Here is a 17500-nt window from a genome sequence, read left to right as displayed (position 1 = left end):
TCTCTCTGCTCCCCCCTCTAAAAACAGTTTCATTAGTCCTAGCACTCTGACCCCTCTTCTTATAGTGTTGTCAAATGTGACATGCATCATATTATCAGCGAGTGATGCAATCAATAAAATTTCAAAGTCTGTGCTGCTGCCAAGTTGCCTGGCCTGGTGTTCACAGCGTGCATATTTTAAAACACAGGGTCAAATTGGCACCGTATACGTCGCCTGGCCGTCTCCCATTCATCCCAAGTTGGCTAATGAGTGAGACAGGCTGAAGGCACTGACTATCTATAATAATAACAGAGTGAGTTTAGTTTGAGAACCTGTGATGAACGAAGCCTGCGTGCTTTTGTACAGCTTTGTTTGGTGCTGACACATTGGTGTTCGGAGCAAGTGAGTCTCAGACAAACACTTTGATTCAGGGGATTTCATTAGTTAAACAAATATCCAACTGAATCAAGGCCATGGTGCTCTCACTCTTACTCAATCTGTACTGTTCAATATGCTCCTCATATTTAAATCTTGTTAAACTGAATTAATGTACAGCCACATAAAGTCGTATTCAACCACCCTTTGTTAAAAAAAGTCTTTTAAGTTTCTCATGACTAGAAAATATAATAAGGATGTAACAACATATAGTTTAATTTGTTATAACAAGAAACATTTCACATTATAACCAGATAATAATAAGATCAGGCAATGTGAAAAAGCTTTAATATATATTGTTATAATGTGAAAAAGATCCAATCAAGTCTAATGAAATGGTAGCCTATTGGTGAAACTGAGAGTGGCTAATTTTTATATAATGCATGTAATGATACTTGCAGTAGATGGTGTAGCCTTGTGTATATTTACAATAAGATGAATTTTGAAAGAAGCTGTCTGTCCTAACAGAGGTAACAACGTTTCTTACTTATCAGCTGAAGAGAAACAAAAGGCTACGTGGATAGTAGTCCTGGTCCTGCATTAAAGCCAGTGGCTTTTCTATACTAAGGATTGTTTTAGGGACCAGTCTAGGCTGATCTATGATATGGAGAACTCCTGGGCACAAAATATGTACTCACTATACAACGAACCATGATATATTGCATAAATTCACAGCTGTATCCTCACTAAAACACCTGATAATTGACTTTTAAAAGAAGAGCAAGTCTATATTGTCTTAACTATAATCAGAAAATGGTGAATTTTCATCATATCATGCATTATAATTTGTCCCACCAAGGGATTATAAAACCGCTCGGTGAATCTCATTAACAGATATTTTAAAAAGTACAAAAAGATTCTCAGTAGAACAAATGCAGTTTACTGATGTCCTCCAAACCACAAACTCAAAAATGTCACAAATGCCTCTACAATGTCCATTAGGCCACTATTTCTTTTCTTTAGGCTTTGAGTGGCTTTTTTTCTAATTGATCATAGAGTGTAAAATTTTCTTTTACCAACCTGTAATGACAAATGCTTCTTCTTATAATGAATAAAAGTTGTTGTGATGTTTATAGCAAAAAAGTTTTGTTTTTTGTTAGACGCTACAACAATGGTTCTTGCTAAACACTTACCTCCTTATAACATAGAATATCTCGTTATAGAAAGAATCAGCCAATCATAGTTGTAGCAAAGTATCAGAGGTTAGGATAAATAAAACCACTGAGAAGTTTAAAAAATTAGATACATTCACAATGTTCATAGACATACTGTAACTTGGGCCTTTATAACAACATCCATCTCTTTGAATATCTAACTGTGAGCTGATGGGCTTCAGTATGCTGTCAGCTGATCATTGTTATTTCTAGCCTGGACACTTTCAAAATATTGACGCTGCTGTTTTCTTTGTGTGTATCAAATGTATATTTTAAAATGGACAAAACAATGGAGGGAAGGTCTCATGTTCAAACAAAGTTAGAGTCTGACACATTTACAAAATGACCTGTGGATAATCAGTAGGTAAAATAAGCTTAAGCCTGAGCCAACAGAAATGGACAAAAAAGCACTGATAAATTGCTGTGCTCATTTTGAATTCCATACTCAATTGTGGCATTTTCCAGGGTAAATTGAATTGTACATTAAAGTCTGAATATGCCTATCTTTGGGGGAGTGATACATTTTATTCTCCCTGTTTTTCCCACAGATGTGGCCTGTGGAAGCCACAGTATTGCGGTGCTTTCAGTGAAAAGGCCATCTTTAGGACCTCTTGATCAATCTGTGACCTTTAAGTACATAGCCATCTCGTAAATAGGAGGGTGCGCTTACAGAGACTTCAAAAGCAAGGGGACCCGATAATTTCAAAATGGAGCGGTGTGGAGTGGCGCTGGTGGGGAGTCCATAAAAGCCTGCCTTGTTCTCCACACGCCTCCTCTTTGCTCCACAACAGCCAGTTAGGGTAATAGCTCAAGGGAGAAAGGGGAAGAGAGAGAGAGGGAGGAGGAGGGATGGATGGAGGGAGAGAAAAACAGGTAATTACTGGTAATCATTGGTCGAGGAAGAGCTGATGATCAGTACAGTATAACAGATTGTACTGTTCCCAGTTTAAAAACACTGTGGAGACCGGATGTGGTGCTGTCAGCAGGTAACAACTAAGAAATTAGTTGGTAACCTTAAACCCCCCTCGCAATCATAGAGAAACTCTCTTTCCCTCTTACTCTCCTTTCTCTCTCATTGAAAGGAGTTATATAAATCTCAATGTTCCACTCAGAAAGTACTGTATAAGTAGGGACTATGGGTCCTTTATTATATTACAATCTTTTTTATTTAGATTGGGCATCAAGTAGAGGCAAGTAGCTGTGGTTCAACAGGGTGATACAAACAGAAATATTAGTGTGAGAGGCAGAAGCACTTGGAGTTTATACCTCAGTCTTGATTTAAAGCTGAATATATATTCATGAAATACTTCTGTCTAATAGCTGTCAGGAATGCCTGTTTAGTTAAGGTAATTCAGTTTGGCTTTGATTTAAACTGAAGCACTGAGTCAAATTCAGTCTGTGTCCACTAGGCAATAAAAGCCCTGCAGTGAAATGAGGTTTTTTGTTTTTTTTAATCCATACCCTACAACGAGATTCCCCTGTAATTCCCCTGCAAATAGCTTCAGTTTTCTGAGCCTCGCTGTCCAGCAACATTATCAATTTTCTGCTAAAACCATGTACGCTAAACGCATACATACAACATTAATTAAATGAAAGTGCCTTTAACCATTTGGCAGACTGTGCTTCAACCTTTTCCAGAAATTACTGTGCATTGATTGCAACCACTTTTATGTTTTTTTTTTTACCTAAACAGCAAATTCTAGTCCCTTATGGTAATAGATGAGAGAATTGCAAGGCTGTGGAAAGAAGCCAAGCAGCAGACACATTTCGGAAAAGTGCGACCTTTATATGGTCACACAAACATAAATATGCAAAGGAGTGAAAAATCAAATGTATATCCTAATCATTTCCACTAGGCCAGAACAAAGCCCATTTTTCAAAGTGTACTCAAATTATATATGTGTATGTGGTTTCAGAACCTATGCAATTAAAGTCATCAATGCGGCTGTGTTGTGGCACAGAGTATCGCTTCTCTTCCAATGATTTCTTACACTGCATCTCACATTCACAGCGATGAGCCACTAGAGGTGTAGACTTTAGCAGAGGCAGTGTCACAGGAAGACTTATTGATTTTGAGCAGTGTCTTCCTTGGGCTCTGTGTGACTAGACAGTGGCCTCATCACAGTGGGAGTCTTTAGTGAATCAATTGGGAGCACTTGCGCAGCTTGTACCTGTTTGTAACTGATAAGACACATCAGAGAACTGATAATGATTAGCTGAGGATAAACACAGCAAATCAACATGCTGGGGAGGTGAAAAGGAAGAAAAAATATGGATTATCCATTGTTTTTACAACACAAAATAAAGCTGATGTACTATTGTGTTTCACTCACTTATTCACAATTATTAATACGATTAGATATTGATAAACAGTATTTAACTGCAGAGAAAGAATCACAGTCACCAACAAGAACCTAAGAGCTGAAAATTGCATTGCGATTTTTTTTCTTGGAACTGCATGAAAAAGTCTACCAAGTGGCCATGTTGTTGTGTTACTTAAGACTCATGAGATCATTGCAGTTTCATCCACATCCCATAAAGGTGACATGGTGAGCCCATATCCTGATCCTGCCCCAGTTGAAATGGGAGTCATGAGATCATTCAGTCTTGACCTAGATGCTAAAGAACATACCGGAGATGAGCCTGCCAGACACAAAAGTTATATTTAACATGGAGGCACAGGACATTTGAATGAATAATACATTTTATTGGTGGTAATTAAAAAAAAAAAAAGAAAAAAAAGAAAGATGTTTTTAAAAAGGGGGCCATAAATTATGAATGATGTCAATGAGGGAGTGGCGTTTGAGGCAAGCTGCCTCTCGTGTTGACATGTGACAGTGCTAACTGCTGTCATGGGAAGACCATCACTTAAAAAACAGATCAAAATTTACTGCTGGGAGTATGCCTTCCATTGGTTCTGACAAACAATGCCCCACCAATGCAGGTGTAGTTCTCACTCTCAGTTTGTTTTCAAAATAACAGTATCACTAGCACATTACCCACACCCATGCGGTATCCTGTTTTTTTGAAGTCCACCTTAGCCAATGCATAGTTTTTGTCATGGCCATTCAGGAGGAATTACCAATAACACAGCTAATAATAAAAAGCTTGTAATGGATACATGGGGGGGTTGTCATCTCGCAACAGTTTAATCTGGCCTGCAGGTACTCCGGCGATGGAGGACAAGTAACGTGAGACACAAAGATTCGCTGCATTAGTTCTGCTTAGCTAACCGTGAATGCTAATTGCAGGAAGAACAAACTGCTACTCTCCCCTCCTTTTCCTCTCTCCTCCCCCTTTGGCCAAGCACAGAGAGTGTCATACAGCTTCGCTTGAAGCGGGAACAAAGAAGGTTGTTCTGCAAGCGACGTTCAGTATATAAAAACACAGTTGAAAATACGACCATTGATTTATGCGTAAACATCATGTGGTCCTCTCATGGGCACTATGAAAGTGTGCGGGATGGGGGTTCACCTAGCAGCCGAAATGTACACTTACTCTTCAAATATCAATTTTTGCGTATTATGTCCATAGGAGGGCAAACCAATACAATGAGAGACATAACTACATGTGTGCATATTTTCGAGATGTGCCCTCAGGTTGCTAGTGCTTGAATGGTACAGTAACTGGAGCTTGCATAAAATGTTATTTCGAGGCTCCACAGTTTTTTCTGTCTACTGACCAAAAGTAGTATTTCCAGGCGGGCTTTTTGGATTGCTCAGAGTACAAATCACTCTCTCTGCAGCCGAGTTGGGTCATGAACTCTCTGCTATCATTACTACGTGGTTGTTGTTGAATAATTCGCTAGTTTCATCTTGCCCCACTTTTCGTTCTCAGTCAATGAAAGTGATATTGCGTGACTCCTGTCCATCATGCAGTGCATTCGGTGCAGTGGCACAGTCCCACGTGAGAACTCGAGAGGCACACAGTCGCGGTAGTGCTGCTGTTTTTTTCACAAACGAATATTAATTTTCACAATCAAATGTCTGTTTTTTTGTTTTGTTTTTGTTTCATTTTTCGATTCAATTACATAATCAAATTTTTAATATTTGTTGACAGCCCAACCTATGAAATTAAATGTCAAAACCATCACCTAATGCTAATATTGTGTGACCAAACAGCCTCTAATGAAAACATTTCCATTACAGTATAACAAGGACATGAGAGTGCAAAATCATATTAATCTCAAAAGTTCATAGTAGAGGGCTAAAATCCTGATTAAAAGAGTTTGCTCCATTCAGGGGAACCCAATTGTGACATGCCTTTGTGAGAAAAGAATACAAAAAAAGAAAGAGGACTAAGAATGGGAGAGTTAAATCCAGTACTAATACTGATACTGATACTAATCTGTGGGCAAGGTCAAAGACCTGGTTACACACCAGAGGCTATAAGGGCCCAGAGGTGCTGGTCAGCCTGAGCCGCCAAAGCTGTGATCACTCTCTGAGGTTCTGACCTGGGCAAATGAGAGGCCACTACCCTAGTGGCAACCACTATCTCCCATCAGTCTTCTCTCCAGACATCTATAGGCTACCTGCAGGCCCTTGGGCTAGAGATATCATATAGCCACTGTACCAAGCACTCCTGTCTTTACCTTCCAGTGGAGATTTATTGTAATTAGAAGATTCCTTTACAAAAGCTTGGGATCAGCGTTTCTTCGAGGATCCCTGTGCGGTCCCGTGGGGGACACCCTTTGATCCCGACCTTCGAACCCTAAGGGTTAAGCCTTCCCTTTGCAAATGAGTTTGACATGATGGACCACTTCCTAATTGGCCAATTGCTCCGTGCTGTTTCTGGGTCCTGCTGGTTTAACAAGTGTATGTTTTCCTTCACACTCTCCAATGTCTTACCACATCAGCACTGATGGCTTTGAAGTGAGTCTTTTTCCGCATCATATAAATTCATAGGCTTTGCCAAAGATGTCTACCATTGCCATTTGAACCTTTTCTATGCATGATGAGGGTCATTGTGCATGGAAAAGGTTCAAGTAATATAAGATACAAATGCTTTGGGGCTCCTATATACTGTTATATGAAAACAGAAAAAGCCATTAAATGTATAGGGTCTCACAACTCAATTAACAGTTTAAAATGAATGGTGTTTGTGTAATCCATTTGGAGTCTCACATGTTTTCTCTTTTTTCTCTTTTGTTTCTTTCACTCTACCTCCTACTGTGTGTTCGTCAGATAATGATGAAGGCTATAGCAGCCCTTAAACCATCAGAGACATTGGAAGAGAGGGCTGGTGGTGTCGAGTCCCGCCCTGCAGCATGTGGTTTGTAAGTTTCTGCCCTTCCCCACTTCTGTTTTTTTTCCCCAATCAGATTAGTTTGTCTAATAGTGAGAGGAAAGGTTGTTGCCAGTGGGCCCTGCAGGCTTGGAGGAACAGGTGGCCAAGTGCTGAAATGGCTTCCCTGCATTGATCTGCAAAAATGATGTGGCAGATTGCATCCATGTTAGACTCCTATCACAAACATCTGAAAGTTAGTGCAGCTATATAAGATCAGAGAATCCACAACTTTGTAGCCCATCTGGGTTTTTTTTTAACAATCAATGACATTTTTAATTGAATTGGTCATCGTAAATTAATTTCAGTAGTGCAGTGTATTCAGTATTTGATGAATAATTAATCCTGTTCCCTTACTTGTCAACTTCAGTTAGGTTCAACAATTACCTGTACCTCTATTTTGTTTATGTAATTTATATATCTTTAAAATTTACCTGAAGACCGTTACTCAGATGGATTACCCAGTAACCTTTCCCGGTGACCTCTGTGTGGTGTGTTCACCTGCAGGACCATGGGAATCTCCCATGCCAAAATACCTCCTCCCCACAACACCGAGAACGTGTCCCACCAGACGCCTAGCACCGAGACGGATTGTTTAGGGGTGCAGAATTAGTCGGGTCAGGGAATCCTCGGCCTCAGGCCTGGCTAATTACTTTCTAATGTGACGACAATTCTTTTGAAGAGCTGTTTTCTCGCTGACCAAATCTCTTTAAAAGCATCTTGGGGGTGCAAAGGGTGCTGAGAGGGAGTGCGCTGCAGCAGGCCAAACCAGGGCCAGAGGGGGGGCTCAGGTTACACACTGCCTGCCGTAATGCTTTGTTAGTGGGACGTGTCGGCTCCAGTGCTCCCCCCCCAACCACCACCACCTCCATCCTCCTCCTTCTCTCAGCACTGTCCCTCCAAGAGAGGCTGTTGCAGAGCCTCACAGAAGCTCTGACACCAGTTCAGAGGATGCACTCTGCACATGAAACCTTACACTCAACTAATGGTTACAAATGTGTTTTCAAAGAAATCCCAGGTCTCCTGTATAAACCATAGACTCATACTGTTGGATGTGCATATATGTACACACATACTCATTGTGCATAAATTGGGCACATTGACAAACAATATTGGGGACAGTTATTGTTGCTGAACTGGGAGATTTAAAATAGACTGCATGAGTGTTGAGGTATGATGTTCTTATTTTAGTTAACTCCTGTTGGACATAAGACAGAAAAAGCAAAACAGTTTATATTGAACTCTCCCATGTAAGGTCACTTGATTTTTACCATCATAATGGTAGAACATTAACAAAGTACTAATGGTCACTAAAAATATCAGCAAATCAACTGAGTTCTCTTCAAGTAATTGCCTTTAGAAATTGCAGGTGGCTTGTGGCTTTGACTGACACTTCACACGGATTTCACCAACTTCTTGCTTTCTTTCTCTCATTCCCTCAAAGACAATGTATTCCCTTCCAGGGGGGTGATCCCTAATTAGCTGTCAGGTGATAGTGTGCTGCTTTCATTGTGCTCCCTGCTGCTGCACTGCAGGCTATGCGGTCAGCAGTCAGTCTCAGACTGAAGTGACAGATCATCTCTCTATACACCAGGCCCCTGCAGCTAAAAGAGACCACTTGGTCCTTACAAAGAGATCCCAACTCTCCATATTAAAAAGAGCTCAATATCAGATCTCATAACAAACAGATCACTGACCCAGCAAAGAAAAGAGGATCACTTGAGAATCTGTCTTTGCTCTCACGAATACAAACAAAAGCCAGTGATATGTCTATCTCCTGCCAATAGACGACTGATGACTGGATTTGGATCTGAATTATTTAGTGGCCCTTTGTGTTTGTCAGTTTATTCAATGTAAGCGATTTTAATGGAGAAAAAGATACTTCTTATATCATGTTCCAACATTCACTGAGACTGAAAGAAGCCTTTGGAAAATCACAATCATATTTTGACATATAAGTGTAAAAAATAACTATCCTTTCCTGTATTTCCCATTAAAAGCCATATCTTCTAACTTCACAGGATATGGCAGACAAGTCATCCCTGATATAAAAGATACGATTTCTTCCTGTCTGTCTGTCTGTTAGTTTCACTGCAGGTCTCCTCCAGACAGTTCCAGTATCCACCCAGGCAGCATAGGGACCTTGTTGAAGGTCATGTCAGTGCCGGGGTGTAAACGTTAGACCTTTTTGTGGTCAGGGTAAATGTACAAGGCCCCCCTGCGGGAGCACTCCTTCCCTCTCTTTAATCGGCGTATAACAGGCCCTTGTAGAGCCAAACTGTCTGCGACACATCAGCACTTAGAAATAAAAACCCCTCAGCCAACCCTGCGACGGCTGCGGTTGGAGTATGGCAGCTGGATCATTTCAGAGGGACAACACAGACGGGTCTGCTAACCGAAGAAAAAAACGGACAGGGAATATTCATTGTGAGACTGAGATCATACGTATTATTAATTTCTATTTTTCATTTTTTAATATTCCATGTCAAACTTTTAGATATACAATAATTATTTTTATTATCCCTGAGACAAAAAAAGACTTGCAGGTCTCCCTTGATGATAGTATTAATATGAAAAATATGGAACTACTCCACTGACTTTGTTGACACAGTCACAGTGCAGCTGTATTTTATGGCACTACTGTTGTCTGGTATCACTCCAATAAATGTACCTAATTTGCACTGTTTGTCTCCAGTGTTCAGTGTCTGCAAATGAAGCTGGAGCAGTGTCCTTAAATGACATTAGATTACAGCTTTAACTTTGTGGTTTTAAGCCTTTGTCTTTAAAAATTAATCATGCAAGCTCATACTGTAAGAATATATAATTAAAGATTAAGGAGTTGTTTTATGAATCTGTATTTATGGGCTGGTTTTATTGCTCTATGATCTGGAATACCTGTCCAAACAATTTCAAAACTGCTCCCTTAATATTTTTTTCTTAGTACTCCAACATTCAGCTCCCCTAACATTCACCATATACTCTGTAAATAAACAAAGATAAAGAGACAAAATACAGAATATACAGCCATTTCCCTGTCAGTGAGGCCAATCATTTGAAGGACCCAAGAAAGCAAACTTAACAGTTCTGATGCTCCAGCTGAGAAACTTAATTTACCAATTTGCAGGAAGACAAGATGGCAGGAAACAAGCCAATTTGCCACGTGTGCAGCGCACAACAAACCCCAGCCTTGCTCCCCGGCCTCATGAGAGGTAATTATCCCTAAAAAAGAATGCCATGCTGTATTAAGATGTAGCCGCATCAAAACGAGGGAGACAGCCTCATTACAAGTAATTATGAGGGAATTAGAAACATCATTTAACTAAACGAGCAAATAATGTCCAGGATATTGAAGAAGCTGCCTGCACTTCTGCCGACCGCTGCAAGTCCCATTACAAAAATTGTAGGTCTTTAATAGAATAATGACATGCTTTATCTTCCCTTTCTCTGTCTGAGGGGATCTTGGAGCAGAGGGTAGGGCTGAGGGAGAGAGGGGAGGATCTGAAAACAACTGTTGCAGAGCTCTCTGTCCTCCATGTGGTCTCAGTCTTGAGTGTGTATCATAAGGCCTTCAAGATAATCCCCCTATTATCCTTACAAATACAAAATGGAGGGCAGAAAATTGTATCTCACATCCATTATAGTGTCAAAGGTAATGCTAATGGACTTATCTCTATAGTAATAGCTGAGTTCTCTACACGTACTTTAGCCTATAATAGTTTGATGCATATTGGACAGCGAATGGGGCTTCAAAACAGGCAGTTCAAGAAATGGTTGGTAATTTGACAATGAAGCATAATGCACTTCGCCATTAAAGCTCTAATTCAGATTCTTGGTTAAATATCGCTCTTGGGGAGTTTACCTTGGGAGAGGCTTTCATTGTAGTTCAAATGACGGAGGTGCTTATATTTGACCTTGAGTTATAAACATCTCAAAAGATGTCATGTGGATACTGTCATTTACAGTAGCACGAGTTTAAGCAAACTGATTTCAAGACTGAAACCCATTTTTTGGTTTCACTTTAACCAGATGACAAACTTAAAACCTATTTTTATTCAAAGCTTGTCATATATTGTAGTGTTTTTATGCCTGTTTCCTGTTTCCCATTCACACTGGGATTTTGGGAGCATCTTTAAAGTACCCTATATAATTTCCATGTTTTAATAGACTTTATTCATATGCTGCATTTGCCATTTTCCTTTGCCTTGTACAGTAGCATATTCCTCTCCTGTTAAGGAGATGGGGTAGGGGCTAGGAAGGGGGAACAAACACAATTTCCCTTCAGCTCCTTCATCTCCAGTTGATATAAAACAGAATCATGAAAAATCACTTCTGGTCCAAGCTCTCCTTTTTAACCATTAACCCATAAATACAGAAACTGGTTAAAGCCAGCGGATGACAGGGCCTGCCTCAAAAACCTTGTTACGCTCCCCTCAAATTCATTTAGGGAGCAAACAGGTCTTGAGAGTTGTCTGGCTTAATGCATTGCGATCGCTTTTAAAACTCTTGTCTTGAGGCAGATCCGAGGCTCTGCATCTGCTCGTGGTGTTAAACTTCATAACCTTCCACTCTAATATGAAGCCCATATACCCTCTTTAAATCAAATGGCTGTAAATATATTGGGAGGTAGTTGAAAAGCCCTCGTCCAAATAAATGATGAAGGGATGGAACATGTAAAAAATGAGATATTCATATGTTAGAACAGAACATTATAAATTTTTAAAAAAGTAAAGCGATAGATAATGTTGTTGCAGCCTGTTTAAATTTAATGGAGTCTCTGTTAAGTTAGTTTTGATCTCCATCATTTTATCTCAAGATGTAAAAGAGGTGATATCCGGAGGTTTTCGTATAATTCATTATGATCCTGTAAATATGCTCTAAAAACTATCCCGAGAATCAATTTGCTTAGTGCTCTCTGTCTTTGCCTCTCCCTCTCCACACTGTGTGTAGCCCACAGTTTCCATTACTCCCATCATAAATTATACCACAGAGTGAATTACACTTGCTTTTCACCTTACCAGGCAAGTTTGATGAATCCTAAGGCACAACACATCATCTCAACAAATCTTCATCACCATGCCAGTTGCTGTCTCTTTGCAGTTTAAACCACTTCAAATCATTTTCATTGCCCTGCTATTAAAATTTGTAATTCACACCTGCCACTGCAGTGATACATAGTTACATCGACCCCCCCCCCCTCTACCTCCCACCTAGTCCTCTCTTTCACTTTCTCTCTCTGCCTCTTATTCTCTTCTTTGCTCGTCACTGCATCTCCACACGTTTCTCTCCCTCTCCCTGTCTTGTACATCAAACAACCTTAGGTGACAGTTCATGCAGATGTCCCACAAGTCAACAGGGTGCAAACATCCATCCAAAAGAGCCGTGCATTGCCGACACACCAGATGACATAATGACCACTTGGAAACTAATAAACAGCTTCATTCAACCAAAGCTATTGCTCCTTTTCCTAAGCGTTACAGTTCTCAATCCCTCTCCCTGTCTCCCTTTCTCTCTTTTCTCTCCCTCTCCTATCTGTCACAAATTCCTCCTGCACCTCACCTCTTCACTGATGCCGGAGTTACCCATAAATCACTGCTGTTGTCTAACACTATCCATTTTCCCAGAAACACAGGGCGGCTGTTGCAGAAATTGGGTCAGGCATAATCTGCAGGGCAGCAGAGCCTGGCTAGTCATGATTCTGCTAGGTAATGTAGCCATTAGCACACAGTGAGAGATTGGTGGGATGGGTTGAAGGGGTTGGGTGGGTGGTGGTACCGGGGGGGCACCGGGCCCCTCGTAGATGATGTGAAGCCCAAGAAAAGCTGCCAAATGACAAGGTTTTATCGCTCCCCATCAACCACAGGACATTTGTGTTTGTGCTTGTGTGTGTGTGCTTGGGGGGGGTGAGTGCATGTGTCTATAGGTCTGTGTGATTCAGTTCAAGCTTGTGTTTTGCATTTGCTTGGTTTGAATTGTTATGAATTAGAAAAACTGAACATGGAGAATGTGAATTGATTTAGTGTGCTGGACCTCTTAGACTGCACTAGCTTCGGAATTAAAAGGACGTACTGTATATGGTGTCCAGAGGTCAAAGTGCAACTGATATAGAAATTCATTACGCAGATGGAGAAAAGAGAACAGCTTCGATTAATGACAGCAAGAGTCTTGAACTTTGACAGTATGCCTCTTTATTAGGTTTCCTCTTACAAGGCCTGATGCTCGAGAGCCATGGGAGGCAGACTTCAAAGGCACGATTGGCTTGTGATAGTGTGCCTCCCTTTTCCACCCTTTATCTACTTCTTAGTTACCTCTGAATGCATTATATGTGTACGTATTATAAGGCAGCTTGCTCAGGTGATCCACCTCTTAATTTACAGCGAAGTGCTGTGGTTAGATGCACTGTTTTTTTAAATTCAAAATTAATCTGAGCGTCTGACTTAAAAAGTCTTTGCATAATGAAAACATCTGCAGTGTGCAGACCCAGCTTGATATTTTATTCTGCTTGTGGGCTCATTTGCTCACAAGCCAAACAAATACTGAGGCTACAGTGTGAGCCTGGCTGAAGGAAAGCTGCATTACATTTCACACTGCATCCCTAGAAAAATGCTTTTTACCTCCACAGGTACAAGCTGCCAGTAAAATACAACCTCACAACCTAATATTTGACGCAATAATAAGAGATATATGGTAAAATGTGCGAGTCAACAGCAATGTAAACTATGGTATGAACACTAATGTCATATATGATCATTCTCACCAGGTTTTTTTCCTCGCTTTAGCCACGGTGAAAGCACAGTACTTCTTAGTTTAAAGCACCTATAATAAAACTTTTAAGGTGAGAATTACTGCACCTCTACAACAAAAGTTCATCATTTATATCTGACTACATCATGAGCCTTTAACATATGGAGATTATCACAGATTCTTAAAAACAGCATGCCTCATAATAAAATATGTGTACTGTTCGTACGCTCTTCAGGGGACAAGAAGTGTCAACACAACTGGGCAAAAGTTAACACTGGCCTTGTTCACAGTTGCATCAAGTGTTTACCTTCCTTGTTAAAAAATGCAATTGTGTCAGTACTCAAATTTACAAATGTCAGTACACAAAAACAGTGTATAAAATAAAACCAAGCAAGCCCGATTTTCACTGAAATAGAAAATTTATTGAATGAGAGGGTTATTACTGAAGATCTAAATTACAATAGAAACAATGATATTTTCCCTTAAATGGAAGAGTTATGTTTTTCCTGTCAGCATTAGGTTCCTGTCAGGTGACATAAAATGACTGATGCTATGCGATATGTTTGACAAACCAATTATGAATAAAAACGGATTGAAAGCATTTCTTGTGGAATCCATATTTCTTGAATGTGATATGAAGGCTAGGTTCCGATGTTTTATCAGTTAAAGGAGAAGACGAAGAAAAATAAAATAAAAGTACAAAATTATTATAATTAATTATACACATGGTGTATTTTATACATAGAGGGAAGCTTGATTGCTTTCTTGTGAGACGCACAGTTGCTGCATAATAAGAATTTCCTCAGCAAATAAAGTGATACAATTCATATACAGGGGTTATGTGGAGACACTTATAAGAATGTTGTATTGTTTTGTAATGCGTTTTTTACGTGGACTGCGGTGGTGAACATACAGTAGAGTCAATCAATACTCAATCTTGTTGTACAGGTTGTATAAAGGTAACGCTGGCAGGTTGCTCCCCGGGTAATACAGGGGCGTCGGAAAGGCGATAGACCGCGGAACTGGAACGCGCAGTAAGGAGTTATCTCTGAAAACCAGCGGCATCCCGACTAGTGTCTGTGCGGAGGCGTGGGCCATGTTGGCCGCCTCCAGTTCAGCCGAGAGCTGCCGTTTCCATTTGTTCCTCCTGTTCTGAAACCACGTCTTGACCTGAGTCTCCGTCAGCTGCAGGCTGGAGGCCAAGCAGGCCCGCTCCGAGCTGCTCAGGTACCGCTTCATGTCGAAGGTGGACTCCAGCTGGTACACCTGACTCCGGGAGAAAACCGTGCGCGTCTTCTTCTTGGCCGAGTTGCCCTGCTTGTCCGCGCCTTCCGCCTGCCGCTCCTCCGACAGAGGTGACATCTGGTGGCACGGTCTCTCCTGCTCCTCCTTGTAGTCCTGCAGCAGAGGCTGCGGGAGGTGCGGCCGCCGCGCGAGCCCTTCATTCCCAGGCATAAGTCCTTTAGCGGGACCTGAACGCGGCGGGAGAAGAGAGGGAGGTGATCAGTATCATGGGAGTTAAATGGCCGATGTCTATGTTTTAAGCATGCTTTTTTTTTTTTTTTTTAAACACGTGACTGACAAAAATAATTAAAAAAAAAAAAACAACACACATTTTATATTGCTTCAACATACTCAGTTTGAGAGTTCGTCAAGTGCGAACTCCGACTTGCTAAATCGACTCCCGAAACCCGGTGACTTTTTGAATAAACAATTCAGCACGAGTATGCTCGGTGTACAGTAAGCTATTAATTAAATCCCGCTCTATTTAACGCTCAATTGGCGACGTGTAGTGCAGCCATTTTGGACGCGTGTTTCGTCAATTAGCGGGGCTCAATTAAATTCGAAATGAGGGGAACAGACAGACGGCTAATTGTTCGACCTTCCACTCTCCCGCCGCCGCCGCCGCCGCGGTGATAGTGTGCGCGCAACAAAAACAAGTGGAGGTGGATGGGCTGCATGTGAGTGTCACACTAACAAAGACAAGCGAATGAAACGTGGGATTGAAATGAAAACGTGAAACAGACGTCCTGGTTCATTTTATTTTTGAGAAAAAAAAGGAGCTGATCGGGCCTACTCTCATGCCATTTATGTTGTAAATAAATTACATGAAAGGTGTCAATAAATGCGTTAATGTTAAAGTAATGCTGTAATTCTTTCTTTGTATCAATTCCATAATTGGTTTCGTTTCCTTTCCTGCAGTAACGATAGTAATAATAATAATCCTCACCTAGACACGAGAAGTTGTGCGCTTGGTGCTGGGCGCATGGCTCGCTGTGACCCGTGTCGGAGCAGAAGCAGTCCGCCGAGTCCTCCCCGCCGCTGCACTCCTCCTCGGAGGACACCGACAGCGAGCGCCTCCGCGGCGGCGGCGGCGGCAGTGGCCCCTTGGAGAGCTCTTTGGTCCCGGAGCGCGGCGCATCGGACGGCGTGCCTAGAATAGACTGGATGGTGAAGCTGGAGATTGGGCCCGACGAGCACTTGCTCCCGCTGTCTTCTGCGTTACTCATTCTCGCTTCATAACAGTATTGAAGTATTGACTGAATCTGTCTGTCCCCTTGTATTCCGTTATTGATTTCTACACGGTTGGTGCGTAAAAACTACGAAAGCCCCTTTTGTCCTCTCGGTTTTTTTTTTTTTTGTTTTTGGTTTTTTTTTGTTTTGTATTTTTTTTTTTTTTTTTTTCTAGCCTGTTTAATTGTGGAGTTTTATCATTGAGGTGTTTTTTCTGGAGCTCGGGGAACATGAGTGTATTCCTGGTCCTCCTCCTCACGCTCTGGATCGGAGGCAGCAAGGTTGCGTGGCTTCATTTGCATGTAGGTAAGCTCCTCCTGGGCCAATCGCAGCCGCCGACATGAGCCCGGAAATTTCAAACTCCTGTCAGGGTTTTGAGATGGGACGAGGAGAGCGAGCGAGCCGAGGGAGACCAACCGGGCTCATTCCTGCCATCAGTTGCACTTGGAACAGTTACAGTAATATTTATAGCAACCAGTCTGCTGCAACCTTTACTTTTTTTTTTTTTTTTTTTTTTTTAACTTTGACGGTACTGAATCTTTGCAACAAATACAGCAGGGGTTGTCTAAAGTATTTCAGATCAAACGAGGAAGGTGTGTGTAGCCTAAGCGTGTGTGTGCGGCGCTGGAGCTGTGCACGTTATTCAACTCCGTCAGGGGGGCTGCTATGGTTTTGAGTAAATTAAAACGTTGTTATGAGTTTATAGAAAGGCTCAAATTTTGGCGCTAAATTACCTCGTGCCTTAAGAAAATGTGCTGAGATTTTTGAGGAATCTTAGTTTTAAAAAACTCTATGTTTTTTGCTCTATCTGCCCTTGTACGTGGCTTAAATCTACCACAGATTGACACAGATTTGTTTGATTTTCTGTGATTTTCAAAAAGAGCCTATGGCAATATGTCTGCTATCTATACAACCCGTACAAGCAGAAAAGGGCTCAGCCAGTTGAGGACATGCTCGTCAAGTCGGCTTTATTCTGTTAAACTATTTATGCTAAATTGGCCGGGGTGACGGTAACACGCGTACAGCCTTGGAACTAATACAGAGGCCTAACTCATTTTTCCTGAAAATAATAAACTCATTCCGCGTCCATTATCTGCGATTAAGAATTAATTTGATCATTACTGAGCTAATCTGCCTCGTGATGACCGCGCGTGGAGTGGAGGCCGGCTAATTGATTGACTAATTGATTGGAGGTGGTGGGGGCTGAGTACGCGCAAGCGTGTGTGTGTATGTGTGTGTGAGCGAGAGAGTGAGGAGGGGGCGCGCTTCCCACCACCGCCCTCCTCCCACCCATTCTCTATCCGTGTGCGTGTGTGTGTGTGTGTGTGTGTGTGTGTGTGTGTGTGTGTGTGTGTGTGTGTGTGTGTCTCTCTCTCTCTCTCTGGTTGTGTCTG

General features: G+C 41.4%; 1 protein-coding gene across 1 annotated transcript; it reads right to left on the bottom strand.

Moving 5' to 3' along the window:
• Window positions 1–14516: 14516 nt before the first annotated feature.
• Window positions 14517–16102, bottom strand: hmx2 (H6 family homeobox 2). Its single transcript, XM_040139855.1, has 2 exons — window positions 15823–16102; window positions 14517–15064 (listed from the first exon to the last, which is right to left on the bottom strand). Exons 1-2 carry the CDS (start codon window positions 16100–16102, stop codon window positions 14517–14519), a joined length of 828 nt encoding a protein of 275 aa, XP_039995789.1.
• Window positions 16103–17500: the final 1398 nt, after the last annotated feature.

The sequence above is a fragment of the Xiphias gladius genome, chromosome 11 (genome assembly GCF_016859285.1).
Source record: "Xiphias gladius isolate SHS-SW01 ecotype Sanya breed wild chromosome 11, ASM1685928v1, whole genome shotgun sequence".
Classification (NCBI taxonomy): Eukaryota; Metazoa; Chordata; class Actinopteri; order Istiophoriformes; family Xiphiidae; genus Xiphias; species Xiphias gladius.
This window is presented reverse-complemented; position numbering and strand designations above follow the sequence as displayed.

What these genes read in the sequence shown, in the direction of transcription:
- hmx2 (XM_040139855.1), bottom strand. Translation starts at nt 16,102, where the DNA reads ATGAGTAACGCAGAAGACAGCGGGAGCAAGTGCTCGTCGGGCCCAATC. An exon ending in GCACAACTTCTCGTGTCTAG is followed by an intron (nt 15,065 to 15,822) that starts GTGAGGATTATT and finishes CGCCGCGTTCAG; the next exon opens with GTCCCGCTAAAGGACTTATG.